Here is a 19,123-nt window from a genome sequence, read left to right as displayed (position 1 = left end):
GCCTGGTCAACATGGTGAAACCCCGTCTCTACTAAAAATACAAAAAATTAGCTGGGCATGGTGGTGCGTGCCTGTAATCCCAGCTACTCAGGAGGCTGAGGCAGGAGAATTGCCTGAACCCAGGAGGCGGAGGTTGCGGTGAGCCGAGATTGCGCCATTGCACTCCAGCCTGGACAACAAGAGCGAAACTCCGTCTCAAAAAAAAAAAAAAAAAAAAAAAAAAAAAAAACTTGGCATAAATTGAGGAAAATTCTCTAACACTAAATTTTTATTTCTGATGTTCCTCATTTTTTTTACTTAATTGAATGTAAAATTTACTGTTTGATGGATTATTCAAAGAAAGAAAATTATTTTTAAATGTTATCCGGTAAGTATATTTTTAGTGCTATTACAATGGCATTATAACAAAACATCAAATAAAAATATAGATTTGCTTAAGAATATCTGTGTATTTCCCAAATAATGCTAAATATTTTAAATTTACCATCATGTTCTGTTTCAAAATATGTGCCCTACTTTGTTGAGCTGTAGGCTATATATATTCCTCTTATATTTCTACCAAGAGTATTTTTTTCCTTTTTTTTTTTTTTTTTTTTTTTTGAGATGAAGTCTTGCTCTGTTTCCCAGGCTGGAGTGCAGTGGTGTGGTTTGGGTTCACTGCAACCTCCACCACCTGGGTTCAAGTAGTTCTTCTGCCTCAACCTCCCTAGTAGCTGGGATAACAGATGCCTACCACCACGCCTAGCTAATTTTTTTTTTTTTTTTTTTTTTTTTTTTTTTGTATTTTAGTAAAGACTGGGTTTCACCGTGTTGGCCAGGCTGGTCTCGAACTCCTGACCTCAAGCAATCCATCCGTCTCGACTTTCCAAACTGCTGAGATTACAGGCATGAGCCACTGCACCCCACTCCTTTTTTTCAAACACCAAGTTGAACCAGATATCAAGTATATATATATTTTTTTTTTTATTGCATTTTAGGTTTTGGGGTACATGTGAAGAACATGCAAGATTGTTGCATAAGTACACACATGGCAGTGTGATTTGCTGCCTTCCTCCCCTTCACCTATATCTGGCATTTCTCCCCATGCTATCTCTCCCCAACTCCCCACCCACCACTGTCCTTCCTCCATTTTCCCCCAACAGACCCCAGTGTGTAGTGCTCCCCTCCCTGTGTCCATGTGTTCTCATTGTTCAACACCCGCCTGTGAGTGAGAACATGTGTTTGATTTTCTGCTCATCACGTATATTTTTTAAGATACACTCTTTATTGTAAAAGTAATACCTGCTAGTTCCTCATCTTCCTTGCCTTCCCATACTCCCATTTCCTCTTCTCTGCTTGCTGTTTTCCTAGGTATAGTTTTAGGCACTGCCTTTGCGCATACAACATGCATTTGTGCCATGTTTTTGTATGACTGCCTTTACACTAAAAGATAACACAGCTTAGATTACAGTCTACAATCTATTCTATGACTTGAAGTTTTCACTTAAGAGTATATGTCAGACATATTTTCATATTAACTTCAGACTCGCTCTGTCACGCAGGCTGGAGTGCAGTGGCACAATCTCGGCTCACCGCAACCTCTGCCTCCTGGATTCAAGCGATTCTCCTGCCTCAGCCTCCCCAGTAGCCACTGCACCTGACTAATTTTGTATTTTTAGTAGAGACGGGGTTTAGCCATGTCCAGGCTGGTCTTGAACTCCCGACCTCAGGTGATACACCTGCCTCGATCTCCCAAAGTGCTGGGATTACAGGCATGAGCCATGGCACCAGATAATATTAGCCTTATCCTTTTGACCAGTTGCTAAAGTCTCTTCTAAATAAATGTATCTTTTTTTCTATCAATGCGTGTACATTTGTCTTTGCTTACTAATGCAAATATTCTCGGTGAATAAACTCTTCACAGTGAAAATGCTGAGTCAACAGATGCTCATCTAAAGTTTTGATAGAAATTCTTTTTTTTTTTTTCTTAAGAATCACATGAAAGGCCATACATTTCCTAATTTTTCATTTTATTAGTCTGTTACATGTGGGCTTAAAGTCGATTTTAAAAGAAATGGGTATGAAGTGACTTCATTGGTCAAAAAGAAAAGAAAAATAAATGAGAAAATCCCAAGTCTCTTAAAAACCGTCTTCTTTCTGCCCGGCATGGTAGCTCACACTTGTAATCCCAGCACTTTGGAAGGCTGAGGCAGGTGGATCATTTGAGGTCAGGAGTTCGAGACCAGCCTGGCCAACATGGTGAAACCCCGTCTCTACTAAAAATACAAAATTAGCCAGGTGCGGTGGCTACTGGGGAGGCTGAGGCAGGAGAATCGCTTGAACCCAGGAGCCAGAGGTTGCAATGAGCTGAGATGGTGTCACTGCACTCCAGCCTGGGCAACAGAGTAAGACGCTGCCTCAAAAAAGAAAGGAAGTCTTCTTTCCAAAAGCCTTTCACTAACACATGAGTAACAACAAAAAATTAAATAAGCTGTTTGAGAATTAATGATTCATTTAAACTCAGCAGCAGTAGATCTTTCTCAGAAAAGTTAAACCATTTCTCCCCCTTTTATCCCATTTTAGGTCTTGCTTAAGTTATTCCTTAACAATGATGGAATAACTTGGACACAATGATCAAGATAACTAGGAACAATGATCAAGAATCTCTTTTTGACAAGATGTTTTTGCTGCAAGGACTCTTAAATAAACTAAGTTTAGCAGAGTGCTATATATGGAAGGTTATATTTATCTCCTCAGGAAAAAAAATCCTACATAAAAATATTTCAAAAATAATAATTAGTCATGAGCCCTAAAAGAATAATTGTTTAGTAATACTTCTCCTGCAAAAGCAGAAATCAGATTAAATATGATTCACTGAGACCAAGTACATTGTTTCCCTATCTTGTGTTCACGCTACCTGTGATTTATGATGTATGTTTAGATTGGGGATGCCACAGAGAATACATGAATCTACGGTATATAGTGATATCTTAGTTCAAAATGAATCCACAAAATAAATTACACAGAGACTATAGTTAAGCTCCAAATTATTTGGACAATAATTATAAATGATCTCATTGGTCTAGAAATCTGAAATGGTTTATAACTTATTAAATTATTGATAACTGAATCATTTAAAAGTAAATACTTAATGAAATTATTCCTTGGACATACACTTTAATAATGTCATTAAAACATGAATATTTTAATGTTTTTTTGAGATGGGGGTCTCAGTCACCCAGGTTGATTATAGTGCACTATAGCCGCATACTCCTGAGCTCAGGTGATTCTCCTGATTTAGACTCTGTTAGCTGGGACTACAGGTGTGCACAACAGTGCCTGGCCAAATATTTTAATTTTTAACTGCAAATCTATTTGCAGTTCAATATAGCTTTTATTATGCTTGGGAACCAAGCTGCGAATAAATAAAAAAATAAGATAATGAGAAACTTTATGTGGTAGGCTTAATAATGCCCTCCTGCCCCAAAGATGTTCATGTTCTACAAACCTGAAACTTGTGAATGTGTTACCTTAACTGGCAAAAGGGATTTCAAAGATGTGATGAAATTAAGTATTTTGAGATGAGAAGATTATCGTGGATTATCTCTGTAGTCTGAATGTAGAGGTCCTTATAAAAGAGAGGCAGTAGAGTCAGAGGAAGGGAAGGAGATGTGATAACAGAAGCAGGAGTCAGGATCTGGGTTCTGAAAGCTCAAAGCTGTTGGCTTCGAAGATGGAGAAGGAGACCACGAGAGCCAAGGAATGCAGTTATACACTGCAAGACAGACAAGACATTCTCCGGAGCTCAGAAGAAACACAGGCTTGCTGACACCTTGATTTTAGCCAAGTGAGATTTCTAATCTACATAATTGTAGATAATAAACTTGTGTTGTTTTAAGCCAGTGAATTTGGGGTAATACAGTAGCAATAGGAAACTGATGCATATTATACAATAGTTGGACATAACCCTGACAAAGCCGTAGTCAAATATCATCAATTTGTGGAGGAAAGATGACAGTATGGCATTATTTTAATGCCTACATCAGTTGAACCAGCTATTAGAGTTAAGAACAATTCTTAGAAAAGCATTCCATGTAGTCAGTCTGTTTTAAACAAATCCAATGTATGAAAATCATGTTATAAGGTAAATTGGAAAAGTTTACTTAGTTTAAATCTTTAAGTACATTTTATGTTTTCTATTTTTAAACTTTGTGCCTCCTGGAAAATAATAATTTTTTTTAAAAAGTAAGCATAACCGTTAGTTTCTTTCCAAATGCCTTTACGTTTTGAAGCAGTGATTACACCTTGCGGCATTACCCGGTTCAGCCGGCGCCTGGCTGGAGGGCGCCCGAGAGCCCGGAGCAGGGCGCCGGGAGGCCGGTGCAGGAGCGGGCGGAGTAGGAGGAAGTGGTCGGCAGCGCGGCGGGCGCCGGGCAATGGTGCTGCCTTGGTTGCTGCTTGGGACTGCACGCAGGGCGGTCCTCGGGTCAGTGGAGGCTGCGCTCTGCGGTGAGCTTGGTGGTCCCTGGGAAAAGAGAGAGCGCCTAACCTTGGACTTCAGGCAAGGGTTAACGTTGGTGGGGGAGCCATCAGTCTTGGCATCTGGGGATATAACCCCCATTTGCGGTTCTTGTTCCTTCAGATCTCGGGTTACAGGAACCTGGGGGCGCTCTGGGGACGCGGGGGCCGAGGTAAACATTGCTTCAGCGAACTCGTGTGGGAGGGCGTTTATACTGGTAATGGTGCTTGACTGAGCAATGGGTAAAGGTCAATTTGCGACTCAGAGGAGCGAGCAAGATGGTCAGTCCCTGCCAGCGAGAGTCGTAATGCCGATCCCAGCCTTGAGAGTTACATGTGTGACCCGCTGAGAGCAGCGCTTACCGCTTCATGAAACAGCCACCTAGAAGTATAACGTGTTAAAGCTGTAAAAGTACCACCCCTCATTTTACCGCTAAGCCAGCAGAAGCCAGAGAATTGAAGGTGGTTACCGGAGGCGCTGGGTCTAGAACTAAAAGCAGGCCTCCAGGCCCTTCTTTTCGCTTTGCATGCTGCCTCTCCTCCAGCACCAAATTTATCTGTGGATGCTGCTGCAGGGACCCAGCATTAACACAGCTTTCCCGCAGCCCCACCTACCATTCTATTTTAACTGTTGGTAAGTCCTCTGTAGTTTAAATTGTGCTTTTCTATGCAAATTTTCGGTTTTTCTTTTCTCCCCCCCCCCACCCCCGCTTAAGAAACAGAGTCTGGCTCAGTCTCCCCGGCTGGAATGCAGTGCTGTAATCACAGCTCACTGCAGCTTGGAACTCCTTGGCTCAAGCGATCCTCCTACCTCAGCTTGCAAGTAGCTAGGACTACAGGCGGAGGCCATAAGGCCCAGCTGATTTTGTTTTGTTTTATTTTTGTAGAGAGAGGGTTTTAGCTATGTTTCTCAGGCTGGTCTCAAACTCCTGGCCTCAAATGATCCTCCTGCCTCGGCCTCCCACAGTGTTGGAATTACAGGTGTGAGCTACTGCTCCTGGCCACAAATTGTTTTCTTTCACTTTTATTCAAGAATTATTTGATGGCTGTGGTGGCTCTTGCCAATAATCCTAGCACTTTGGGAGGCTGAGCTTTTTGAGTTCGGAAGTTCAAGACCAGCCAGGCCAACATTGCAAAACCCCATCTCTACAAAAAATTAGCTGCGCATGGTGGCACACAACTGTAGTCCCAGCTACTTGGTGGTGAGGCAGGAGGATCACTTGAGGCCAGGAGGCTGAGGCTGCAGTGAGCTGAGATCACATCACTGCACTCCAACCCAGGTGACAAAGTGAAACCCTGTCTTTAAAAAAAAGAATCATTTATTGAGCTGTGGGACTGGTGTGGTGGCTCACACCTATAATCTTAGCACTTTGGAGGCCAAGGCAGGAGGACTGCTTGACCCCAGGAATTCAAAACCACCCTGGGCTACATAGTGATACCCCATTTCTACTAAAAAAAAAAAAAGCTGGGCTACATAGTGATACCCCATCTCTACTAAAAAAAGAAAGAAAGAAAGAAAGAAAAAGCCCAGCATGGTAGCACACATATGTAGTCCCAGCTACCAGTGAGGCTGAGGTGGGAGGATTTGCTGGAGTCTGGGAGGTCCAGGATGCAGTGAGTCATGATTGCACCACTGCACTCCAGCCTGGGCCACAGAGCAAGACCTTGTCTCAAAAATGAGAAACCAATCATTTATTGAGCTAAACTGCCAGGCTTCCTGCTCGGGATATGGCCTCTGCAGCTCAGTTCACCCATTTCTAGGGAAAGCAGACACAAGTAATCACCACACACAGCGCAGTCGAGTGACACTGAATGGAAAGAACAACTGACTCTGAGTTCTAGAAAGTATTAGAAAAAGGTGCCTTTTTCACTTAAATAATTATGCTGTAATACAAAAATTAGCCAAGTGCCGGTAGTCCCAGCTACTGAGGAGACTCAAGTGGAAGGATTGCTTGAGCCTGGGAGATCATGCCACTGTACTTCAGTCTGGTCACCACAGCGAGACCCTGTCTCAAAATAAATAAATATACATGTAAGATTATGTTAGTATTACACGACTCTATCCTCATATTGAAACAAAACACAACATATGGCTCCTTTATATGTCCTCCCGCCCACACTCTTCTCCCCAGATATGGCTTGATACACATCCTTCTAAACACTTGCCTGTAAGTATACACAAATAAAAGTACATAAAAATACTGTATATACAGATGTGACCTGTGCATACTTTTCTGCAATTCAGAAACGGTATTCAGAAGCTTTCCATGACGGCACACGTAACTCGCTTTTAACTGCTGCGTGTATTCCACCATTAACCAGTCACCTATTGATGAACATTTTGATTTCCAATTTTTTGCTATTATAAAGTTGTTCAAGAACTATCACTGTACATGCCATTTGTGTGTTTGTATAACTATTTTACTAGAATAGATATCTAGATGCTAGGTTGTTAGATTAAAGGGGAGGTAGCAAGGGACATTTAACTGGGCCTTAAAGGAGAGTAAGAGTATTCCAAGGAGAGATGCCGGAGAAAGATGCGAGATCCATGGGCAGTGTTATAAATCATGAGGAAAGGTATAAATAGATATTGATTGATTGCACTGTATATGCATTTACCTTACTTAAATCTCATAGGTTTAAATGATAATATTACTATTTTACAAAGAAGAAACTAAGTCCTAAAAAGTTTAAGTAATTTCTCCAAGGTTATAGAGATAAGTGGGTAAGCCAGAATGTGAATCTAGGTTTATCTGACTCTAAAATCCCTCCTCTTTCCATTATAAAACTATTTAGAGCACACATATACTTTTGATCTCGCTGGAGGGCAGGGAAATTGGGGCCTAAGAGGAGGAACTGAGGGAGGAGTGGGTTTGGTAAGGGGTTGTTGAAAGGCATTAAGGAACATGCTAAGGAGCTGTCCTGTGATGTAATGCTGCAGTGACTATCCAGGTGAGGTTAGGTTTACTAATGTGGAAATCGAAAAACTAGAGGTTATTCAAAGATTAGGCCGAAAAGGTGAAAATCAGGTGAAGTCTATATTAGTCTTGAAAATCCCTCTAGAGAACCACACATTATCTCTCAGTAAATCCCAAACAGCCAGTTTTTCTTCAATATAGGAACAGATTAGTGTTTCTTTGAGCACAAGATCAAGTGGTTGATTTATAAGTGGAGGACATGCTGTACATAAAAACACACACTATTACCTTTAAATAATTAGTATGGAATAAAGGCTCATATCTATGAGAGGCTTAGGGGAGCTGAGACTCATCAAGGAAATGGGCTTACTTCAGGCTTTGCTCAATGAGTGGAAAAGCAAGAAGTCTAGTGTTCACTGGTTATTCTCCCATGCTCCACCTTCCAATAGGACCATAATTGAATTACAGAAAGTTAAATATAAGTTAGATGACTCTACAAGAAAAACGTTAAGTATCTTTTATCCAGTTAAAGATGTTACTTGCTGTGATTATCTTTCACAGTGGCTAAGAGTCAGAATCTTGAGTTTAACATAAATGATAAAATTACCATGGTTTTCCAGTTCCTAACAATGAGAAGCAGTAATGAACATTAATTCAGCCTGCTGGCCCTTTATATTCTGGGAATTCCCAAAACAGCTAGCTGGATGAGAAATAGTTTGATTCCAGGTTAAGATCTAATCTTGTAGACACAATGAATTTCTAGTTTTCAAATCTGAAGGGGATGAGGAAACCTATATTTTTATTTTTAAATTTTGTTTATTGTGATAAAATTTGTGTATTTGTGATTTTAATTATTTTGAATGTACAATTCAATAGCATTAATTACATTCAGTGTTGTGCAACCATCAACACTTTTTATTTCAGCACAAAAATTTTCATCACCCCAAACAAAAACTCGCCATTCCTCCTCCCTCCAACTCCTGACAACCTTTAACCTACTGCAGCCTCCATTTTGTGGGCCCAAATGATTGTCCTGCCTCAGCTTCCCTACTAACTGGGACAACAGGCATGTGCCAGGACATCTGGCTAATTTTTTAGAAAAGCTTAGTAGAGATGGAGGCTGACTGCGTTGCCCAGGCTGTCTCCTGGACTCAAGTGATCCTCTCACCTCAGCCTCCCAACATGTTGGGATTATAGGCGTAAGCCACTATGCCTGGCCTTATTTTCCTTTTTTTTTTTTTTCTCAAGACAGAGTCTCACTCTGTCACCAGGCTGGAGTGCAATGGGGTGATCTCAGCTCACTGCAACCTCCACCACCCAGGTTCAAGTAATTCTCCTGCCTCAGCCTCCCGAGTAGCTGGAATTACAGGTGCCTACCACCACGCCCAGCTAATGTTTGTATATTTAGTAAAGACAGGGTTTCACCATGTTGGCCATGATGGTCTTGAATTCCTGACCTTGTGATCTGCCTGCCTCAGCCTTCCAAAGTGCTGGGATTACAGGTGTAAGCCACTGCGCCCAGCCATTTTCCTTTCTTATAATGGTCATTTTGTTGTGAAATATGAACATTATTACTTCTTTTGCTATTTCATTTTAAAAATCTTTTGGATATTATTTTTAAAAAAATAATTTTAGACCTGTTGCAAAAGTAAGTTTCCTTTATTCTTGCCAACTTCATGTAGTATATAAACATCTTATATAGTGCAATTATTGAAACCAGGAAATTAATATTGCTATAATACTATTAACTAATCTGCAGACTTTATCTTTCTTGACATTGACACTTTTAAAGAGAGTACTAGTTATTTTGCAGATTTTTTTGTCTGAGGTTCTCTTCTAACTAGATTCAGTAAATGAATTTTTTTTTGCAAGAATACTAAGGAAATGATATTGTGCTCTTCTCAGGGTCTCATAACAGGAGGCACATATTGTCAACATGTCTTATTACTAGTGAAGTTATCTTTGAATAAATGGTTAAAGTGGTATCTTTCAGGTTTCTCCCTCTGTAATTAGTAAGTATCTCATGGGAAGATACTACCTCATTTGTCATCACACTTTCACCTCTAGATCTGTATCTATCAATGGTTCTTACCTAGAGTGTTTGCCTAATGATTTTCTGTTCCCATCATTCCTTCTATATGTATCAGTTGGAAAGTCCATATAAGGAAGATAATCCCTTTTCCCCATTTATTTGTTCTATTATGTCCTTATTATCAGTATGAACCCATGGATTTATTTTATGGGTTATTATCCAATACCATATTATGTTACAATTACAGCTAGCACGCTGTATCTGCAGATTCAACATCAAAGGATTCAGTCAACTAGAGAGAAAATATTCGGGAATAAAAACCCAAAGTAACAATACAACAACAACAACAATAACAAAAACAAAATACAGTATGACAACTATTTACATAGCATTTACAGTGTACAAAGGATTTTAAGTAAACCAGATGATTTAAAGTACACGGGAGATGTACATAAGTTATATGCAAATACTGTGCCATTTTATATAAGAGACTTGAGCATCCACAGACTTTGGTATACAAGGGAATACTGGAACCAATCCCCTTCAGCTATCAAAAGGCAACTATATTTAAGAGATAGAAACAGTGCCAGGCTGGGTGCAGTGGCTCATGCCTGTAATCCCAGCACTCTGGGAGGCCAAAGTGGGCGAATCACGGAGGTCAAGAGATCAAGACCACCTGGCCAACATGGTGAAACCTAGTCTCTACTAAAACACAAAAATTGACTGGTCATGGTGGCGAGCACCTGTAGTCTCAGCTGCTTGGGAGGCTGAGGCAGAAGAATTGCTTGGACCCAGGAGGCAGAGTTGCAGTGAGCTGAGATTGCGCCACTGCACTCCAGCCTGGCGACAGAGACTTTGTTTCAAAAAAAAAAAAAGGAAAAAAGAAACAGTGCCATTAAGTACTTACAAGTGTAGTATAAAATGTAAGGTCCCCACATGTAATGTATGGCTTAATATCTTTGCCTGCAAGAGGAAATGAAATTAAAATTTTCTTAATATTGTAACTTGGATTAAGATTTACAAATTATTTCTGTAATTCAGTTACCAGATGCTGAATGTATGTTTACAAGCTCCTCCCAATTAAAGGGCTTGGAAAGGGTACCATATGAAATTGACACAAGGCCAATATCAAATATTTAGGGCAGCACAGGCTGCATCCTAATGCTCAGAGTCAGGATACATGCATACATAGAAAAACTCCTTTCTCTTTTCTTTTTTCTTTCTTTTTTTTGAGAGTTTCACTCTTGTTGCCCAGGCTGGAGTGCAATGGTGCAATCTTGGCTCACTGCAACCTCTGCCTCCTGGGTTCAAGGGATTCTCCTCCTCAGCTTCCCAAGTAGCTGGGATTACAGATGCCCACTACCACGCCCGACCAATTTTTGTATTTTTAGTAGAGATGGGGTTTCATCATGTTGGTCAGGCTGGTCTTAAACTCCTGACCTCAGGTGATCCACCCACTTCTGTCTCTCAAAGTGCTGGATTACAGGAGTGAGCCACCATGCCTGGCCTTCTTTTTTTTTTTTTTGAGACAGGTTCTCACTGTGTCCTCCAGGTTGGAGTGCAGTGATGTGATCTTGGCTCACTGCAACTCCACCTCTCAGGCTCAAGAGATCTGCCCACTTTGGCCTCCCAAAGTGCTGGGATTACAGGCATGAGCCACCGTGCCTGGCTGAAAAATTATTTTCTATATTCTCGCAACACTTTTGACATCAGATATGTGAGTTTTCCAAAACCAAGCAATTTTCCAATTCTCTGTGGACACTAACTAGATGTTCTAAAATTTTATTTTGAACTAACTACCCAAAGTTAGCCCAGACTCCATAGGCTAAGGGCTCAGTCCCACAAGACTGTCCCTACCTCAGATGCCAGTCACAAGTCCAGGCTTCCCACACTTCTGACTAAGTAGCTGTAAATTGGGGGTTCCCTTGACCCCCTCCTTGGGTTTGATCCTTTGCTAGAACTGCTCAAAGAAGTCAGAGAAACACATTTATTGGTTTACTTTAAAGAATATGATAAAAAATACAGATAAACAGCCAGATGAAGAGGTACATAGTGGGAAGTCTGGAAGGGTCCCATGCACAGGAGCTTCTGTCCCCATGGAGTTGGAGTGTGCTATCCTCACAGCACTTGCAAGTGTTCACCAACCAGAAGCTCTCTGAACCGCATAGCTTAGAGATATTTATGGAAATTTCATCATGTAATCATCAGTTATTAACTCAGTCTTCAGCCACTCTTACCTCCTAGAGAATGAGAATGGGGCCGAGTTCCAAGCTTCTAATCATAGTTGGGTCTTTCTGGTGACCAGCCCCCATCCTGAAGCTGTCCAGGAGCCCACCAAGTCACTTCATTAGAACAAAAGAATCTCCTGTTATCCAGGACTTCCAAGGGATTTGGGAGTTCTGTGTCAGAAGGTGGAGTAAAAGACCAAATACATTAAAACAAAACATGCTTCTAGCACCACCCCCTGCCCCCATCACTCAGGAAATTTTAAGAGTTTTAGGAGCTCTTGTATCAGGAGCTAGGAGCAGAGACCAAATATATATTTATGATGTCACTATACAAAATACATAGCATACATAGTTTATTAAAGTAAAAAAAATTATTAACTGACTGGAAGTGGGAGAAAATTCTTTTAATCTATTCTTTCCAGCTATTAATAGTGATATTGAAATTGCCTAAATTTTATTTTTTCCAGGTTTAAAGTCAATAAAGAGAAACCACCACAATTTTTATACTGCTATTCCTAAAGATGTCACTTATAAAGAACTTAAAAACCTGTTGAATTCTAAAAATATTATGTTAATTGACGTTAGAGAGGCATGGGAAATTCTGGAGTATGGAAAAATCCCTGGATCTATCAATATACCATGTAAGTGACATGTGTCTTAAATTGATTTATTAAAAAACATACAATTGACTATATCTAAAATCTAATTGAAATTCTTGATATTTTCTTTCAGTGGATGAGGTAGGTGAGGCTCTACAGATGAACCCAAGAGACTTCAAAGAGAAGTACGATGAAGTAAAGCCATCCAAATCTGACAACCTAGTGTTTTCTTGTTTAGCCGGAGTGAGAAGCAAGAAGGCTCTGGACACAGCAATATCTCTGGGCTTTCACAGGTGTGTAGATGAAGGAAAAAATAGATTTATAAATGTGTAATGCAATGTTTCATATATATTACATTTTTATATGTTTAAGAATTTCTTGTAATTACTGTCAGTAAAGGCAGGATAGCAAAACTAAGAGCCTCTTTTCATCTAACTCAAAAGCAGCACAATTTTTTAAATAGGTGTGGAGTCTAAATTGTATGGTGAATAGCCATTGAATTATTTATCTCTAAATTTCCTATCAGTCTTCTGTTATAAAGTACTTCTGTTATAAAGCAGCTGAGCGTGGTGGCTGATGCCTGTAATCCCAGCACTTTGGGAGGCTGAGGCAGGAGGATCACAAGGTCAGATCGAGACCATCCTGGCCAACATGGTGAAACTAAAAACACAAAAAGTCTTTACTAAAAACACAAAAATTAGCTGGGCATGCTGGCGCATGCCTGTAGTTCCAGCTACTTGGGAGGCTGAGGCAGGAGAATCGCTTGAACCTGGGAGGCAGAGGTTGCAATGAGCCAAGATTGCACTACTGCACTCCAGCCTGGCAACACAGCAAGACTCCATCTCAAAAAAAAAAAAAAAAAAAAAAGTTTATAGCACTAACTATTTGATGTATGTTTTCAGTGCTCAACACTATGCCGGCGGATGGAAAGAATGGGTAACCTATGAATTTTCAGAGAAGAAACAAGGAAATTGAATTTTTGGAATACAAGTTGGCTCTTTCCTTGTGTACATGCAGCCAAGGATAGTGGAATGAGCAAGACAATAAAAATCTAGTCCTGGCACCACTAGTTATGGTAAGGGGATTGTTGTATAAGTCAATTAGTTGTTGAATCGTTTTCTCACCTGTAAATTGAAAAGGCCATTCTCCCCTGAGATAATGCATGTTACTTACCATGGAAATGTAAGGGTTGGGATTATAGGAATTAATTTTAAGTAGCTTAGTATTATTCACTAGTATTCTAAAAGACCAGATTACTTACATTATCTAATCACGTATGACATTTGTGTTAGTATTCCTTCCATTCAAAGAGGCTATGAGGTAGACCTGCAGATTAACACGCAGGTGTGACCTTAAAAAATCAATTAACCTATCCAGAGAAGTCGGTGAAATTTGAACAAGAAAAATACATTAATGGTTTCTAAAGACTTATAGCAGTGTTAGGACCAGCATGGTAATGATGAAATTTGCACTTTAAAAAACTAAAATTAATATGATTACTGTGGGTATTAATAATCAGAACAGTGGTTGCCGTTCTAGAGGGAAGAAGATTAAATGGAAAAGGCAAGGAGGAGCCAGTCATGGTGGTTCAGGCCTGTAGTCCCAGCACTTTGTGATGCTGAGGCAGGCGGATTGCTTGAGCTCAGAAGTTTGAGACCAGCCTGGGCAACATGGCAAACCCAGTCTCTACAAAAAAAAAAAAAAAAACCACACACAAAATTAGCCAGGTATGGTGGCATGTGCCTGTAGTCCCAGCTACTTGGGGGCTAAGGTGAGATAATCACTTGAGCACTGGAAGATCACTTAGTCCCAGCTACTTGGGACACTAAGGCAGGAGGATCACTTGAGTGCTGTAAGATCAAGCCACTGCACTCCAGGCTGGGTGACAGAGTGAGACCCTGTCTCAGAACAACAACAACAACAAAGTTGAGAGAAAAAAAAAAAGGCAAGAAGAGAACTTTCTAGGGTGATGGAAATGTTCTGTCTTGACTGATGAACTGATACCTCAATCAAGGTATAGGTATATACATTTGTCAAAACACATTGAGCACTTAAAAATGTACATATTCAATAAGTGATTGTACCTCAGTTTGTTTAAAAATAATGAAAACAGAAATGCCTAAATGTAAATGACTCCCACTAGCATGGGTATTCCTTTGGAATGTTAAGTCCTACACTTATTAGTATGCTAATGCACTGGTGGCAGAATAAACCTGTTTTGTCTTTTCTGTGCCTCTTTAGACCCACGTATCTTTAGACTCACTTATGCAGTCATTCTTGTAGTAACTATAAGGAGCTGTTTTTTCCTAAATGAGATGGAAGGCCATTGAAGAATCTGGGGTGGGATGCAATCTGATCACCTTGAACTTCTATTTCTGACAATATCAGAGATATATATATATATATATGTATCTATTTGTGTGTGTGTGTGTGTGTATGATCTGTTTGAAGGCATTAATTACTGAGGCAGCAAAGATCTGAAGAGCCATAATCTTAGGGAGAAGGAAAGTTGTAGATGATGAATCAACACTGAAGTACTGGGCCCATCAAGGAATAGGATTCTGGGTAAATACAGCAGGCTTTTAGTCAGAATTCCTGAAAGGCTATGCCCTAGAAGTAAAGGTGAACCAGAAATTCATAACCCCCACAAGAACTCAAAACAAGCTTTGAATTGATAAATCCCTGAATGAATTAAGGCGATTTTCCTAGTGTCTTAAGGGTCTACCAGAAGTAAATCCTCGCTGGAGAAACATATCATTATCTAGCTAGAGGAAAGGTTGCCGGTAATAAATCTTTTAGTCTTGTGGCCAATTAGGTTTCTGTTGCAACTGCTCAACTCAGCTGTTGTAGCACAAAAGCAGCCACAGACAATACATAAAGGAATGTGACTATTCCAGTAACTCTACTTACGCCACTTAGGTTTGAATTTTATGTTTCATTTATTGCCAAATATTATTCTTCATTTGATTATTTTTTAATCATTTGAACATACAGCAAACATTCTTAGCTTAAAGCCAGGCAAAAATAGGTAGCTGGTCAGATTTGGTCCATTCTTAGCTTAAAGCCAGACAAAAATAGGTAGCTGGTCAGATTTGGGGCATAATATGTAGACTTCTGAGCTGGAGCCACAAATTACCCTTACAGTTTTTCACATACAATTTCAGTATTCTATCAAAAATTACTAGGCACAGCTGTCAGCAGGACCTTATGATTGAGAAATAACAGGGAAAAACAAGACAAGAGAAACGGATCCACAGAAGATGAGTTTCCAGACAGACTTTAAAATAACTGTGATTAATATAGTCAGTAACTTAGATGACAAAATGAAAATAACAGTAACTGAACTTAAACACCCAATAGAAGGTAGCCAAAGCAGATCAGACACACCTGATGACAGGATTAGTGAAAATGGAAAAAAATCAGAGGTACATGTATTAACATGGATGACTCTTAAAATGTTGAGTGGAAAAAGCAAATTACAGAAACATATACTGTATAGTTTGCTTTTTGTTTTTCACTGTTACCCAGGTTGAAATGCAGTGGCAAGAGCATAGCTCATTGCAATCTACACCTCCTGGGCGGAAGCAATCCTCCCACCTCAGCCTCCAGAGTAGCTGGGACTATAGGCATGTACCATCACATCATGCCTGGGTAATTTTTTCACTTTCTGTAGAGACAGGGTACTACAGTACTTCTTGCCTGTGCCTCTTTAGACCCATGTATTTTTAGATTCATTCATGCAGTCACTATGTTGCCCAGGTTTGCCTCAAACTCCTATCCTCCACTAATCCTACTTCTGCCTCCCAAAGCACTGGGATTACAGGTATGAGCCACCATGTCTGGCCAGTATAGGTACATATATATATTTTATTGTGTTTTAGGTGCCAGTATAGTTTTTAAATATACAGAATATTACTATTATTTAGGCATGTAGACATATATAGTTTAAGTATAAATAAATTACAAAAATAATATCCAATTCTGAATGGTTTCCACTGGGGGAAGGGAGAGGGACCCAATAGGCTTTAACAGTACTGTTGACAATTTTACTTAATACGTTTGGTAGATAAGCACTTATTTTTGTCTTCTGTATGTATGGGACAGGAACTGTTATCCCCACTTGGCTACATTTGAACAAGACTGTACAATTATACCTTTGGACTCCTGGTACTCTTTTTAAGGAAAAAAACTGATAATGTATTTAACCAGATAAACAAAGGGTTAATAAATTAGAATAATGTATCTTCTATATTAGATCAAACTTAAGTTGTAAGTTATTCTGATATATTTAACAAATTTTGTGTGTGTGTTTGTGTGTGTGTGTGTGTTTTGAGACAGGGAGACAGGGTCTCAATCTTTGACCCAGGCTGGACTGCAGTGTTGGGATCTGGACATATTGTATTTTTTAAACTACACTGACTTAACACAAGAAATTGTTTTTTTTTTTTTTTTTGAGTCAGGGTCTCATTCTGTCACCTGGCTGGAGTGCAATGGCATGATTACAGCTCACTGCAGCTTGACCCCTGGGGTGACTCACATGATTCTCCTGCCTCAGCCTCCTGAGTAACTAGGACAACAGGCACACACCACCACACCCAGCTAATTTTTCTATTTTTTGTAGAAGTAGGGTTTCACCATGTTGCCCAGGCTGGTCTCAAACTCCTGGGTTCAAGCAATCACCCTGCCTTAGCCTCTCAAGTGCTGGGACTACAGGCGTGAGCCATAGCACCTGACCTTATGCAACAAAACTCTTACGAGTAAAACCATTATTAAAGTCTGTAGTATCAGAGACCTCAAAATGTGAATATATAAGCATATGATTTAATACAATGTTTAATAAATGTGTTTATTTCAATAATGGGAGAATATCACTTTTACTTGAATAATACAAGGGTAGATCAAAGTTTTAGATATGTATGAGAAAAGCCATATTATATTTTTAAATGCTGTATGTACTCTATATCACTTTCATAATGGAATAGAGGGAAGATGTCTTTTGGCAACAGTGGATAGCCTCAGAGTTCTGAATTAAAGTATCTTAGGTTTCTTTCATTCACATCATCTTTCTTCCCTGCTTATGATCTCAGGGGGGTTTCTTGGATTCTGTGATAATGTGCCCTTTTGCCATCTAATATGTATATGCCATAGAAATACTGGGTATTAGCTGGGCGTGGTGGTAGGCGCCTGTAATTCCAGCTACTCTGGAGGCTGAGACAGGGAATTTCTTGAACCTGGAAGGCAGAGGTTGCAGTAAGCTGAGATTGCACCACAGTACTCCAGCCATGGTGACAGAGCAAGATTCCGTCTCAAAAAGAAAAAAAATACTGGATAGAAGTGGGATCAGCAGCAAATCTATGAGAAATTTTATAGGATTCGACACAAAAAAATTGAATGCTTATCCTACTATCCAGTAAAAAATACTTTTCAGTGCCCCCCAAAATAGCACTTTATTAATGAAAAAATATAATTTTATCACCACCACTTTTTAATGCTACAAGGTTCTCCAGGAGCAAAGGATAAGAAGAAAAAAAGAGACATTTTAATAAGGTATTATTATAGTGGCAGAATGTGGTTGAAGTGAATTTAAATAAGGATAATGACAGTTCATCACAGTAAAGTTGTGAATATTAAATCAGATAATACATGTCAGAAATTTAATACTTTGCTGCTATTATTACTGTATGAATATGTACAGTAAGGGACCTGTTTGTAGGCAGCTGATATTTTGTTACTGTTTGCATTAATTGAACTTTAATGGGTAAAGATGGCAGGTGAAACTTCTAGCTCAACATCTGGGGACAGGAATAGCAGTGGACTCTTTACTGAAAATAAGAAGATAAAGTGAAACTCTTAATACTGAACTATGAGTTAGCTAGCTTCTTGCCTTTATTCTATTCTGAGATCTGATAGCCATCTCCTACTACCTGAGATAGATTCCTCTCCAGAAAAATTTAACCAACCTGAAGAAAAACCTTTAAAAAATCACGTTGGGGGTATGAGGCATGGCTAAGGAAAAAGCTTTGCTGTTCCCTTACCTACAATGAAGCTCACCACAGAAAAGTCCTGCCCATGCACACAAGAGATGTTCCAATTAGCTTTCTCTGTGTCTCTCAAATATGAAGGATCCCGAGAAAGTTACAGCCAAGATTCTAACTTGAAAGACTGACCAAACCAAATAGCAAAAAGTAACTTCAAGGAAATACAGGGTTGAATAGCCCTTATCTGAAACAGCTGAGACTAGAAGTGTCTCAAATTCTGAAATATCTGCTTGTATATAGATAACTTGGGGATGGGACCCAGTCTAAAGAAAATTCATTTATATTTCATGTACACTTAATACAAACAGCCTAAAGTTAATTTTATACAGTATTTGAAACTAATTGTGTATATGAAACAAAGTTTTGACTGTGACCTGTCACATAAAATCATATACGGAATTTTCTACTGTGGCATCATGTAGGCACTCAAGAAGTTTTAGATTTTGGAGAATTTTGGATTTCAGATTTTCATGTTATGGATGCTCAACCTGTAGTGTTAATGCAGGGAACAAAGAAAATTTTAAAACAACCAAAAAACCTAAATTAATATCCTTAGAATTATGAGAAGATATTGCACTCTCAAGAACAAGGTCCTACTTAAAAGATGTGGATTACTGGCTAAGTGCAGTGGCTCATGCCTGTAATCCCAGGGCTTTGGGAGGCCAAGACAGGAGAATCAGTTGAGGCCAGGAGTTTGAGACCAGCCTGGGAAACACAGTGAGACCCCTATCTCCACAAAATTTTAAAAATTAGCCATGAGCCCATAGTCCTAGCTACTCAGGAGACTGAAGTAGGGGATTGCTTGAACAAA

General features: G+C 39.6%; 1 protein-coding gene across 1 annotated transcript; it reads left to right on the top strand.

Annotated features, from left to right (window-relative positions):
* Positions 1-4,277: 4,277 nt before the first annotated feature.
* LOC101042949 (thiosulfate sulfurtransferase like domain containing 3) lies at positions 4,278-17,330 on the top strand. Its single transcript, XM_010333767.3, has 4 exons — positions 4,278-4,488; positions 12,143-12,316; positions 12,408-12,567; positions 13,177-17,330. The coding sequence occupies exons 1-4, from the start codon at positions 4,416-4,418 to the stop codon at positions 13,247-13,249; spliced, it is 480 nt and encodes a 159-aa protein (XP_010332069.1). The 5' UTR covers positions 4,278-4,415; the 3' UTR covers positions 13,250-17,330.
* The last annotated feature ends 1,793 nt before the right edge of the window (positions 17,331-19,123 follow it).

This window comes from Saimiri boliviensis, chromosome 4, assembly GCF_048565385.1.
Source record: "Saimiri boliviensis isolate mSaiBol1 chromosome 4, mSaiBol1.pri, whole genome shotgun sequence".
NCBI lineage: Eukaryota > Metazoa > Chordata > Mammalia > Primates > Cebidae > Saimiri > Saimiri boliviensis.
The sequence above is the reverse complement of the archived record's forward strand: the minus strand, read 5'-3'. Positions and strand labels throughout refer to the sequence as shown.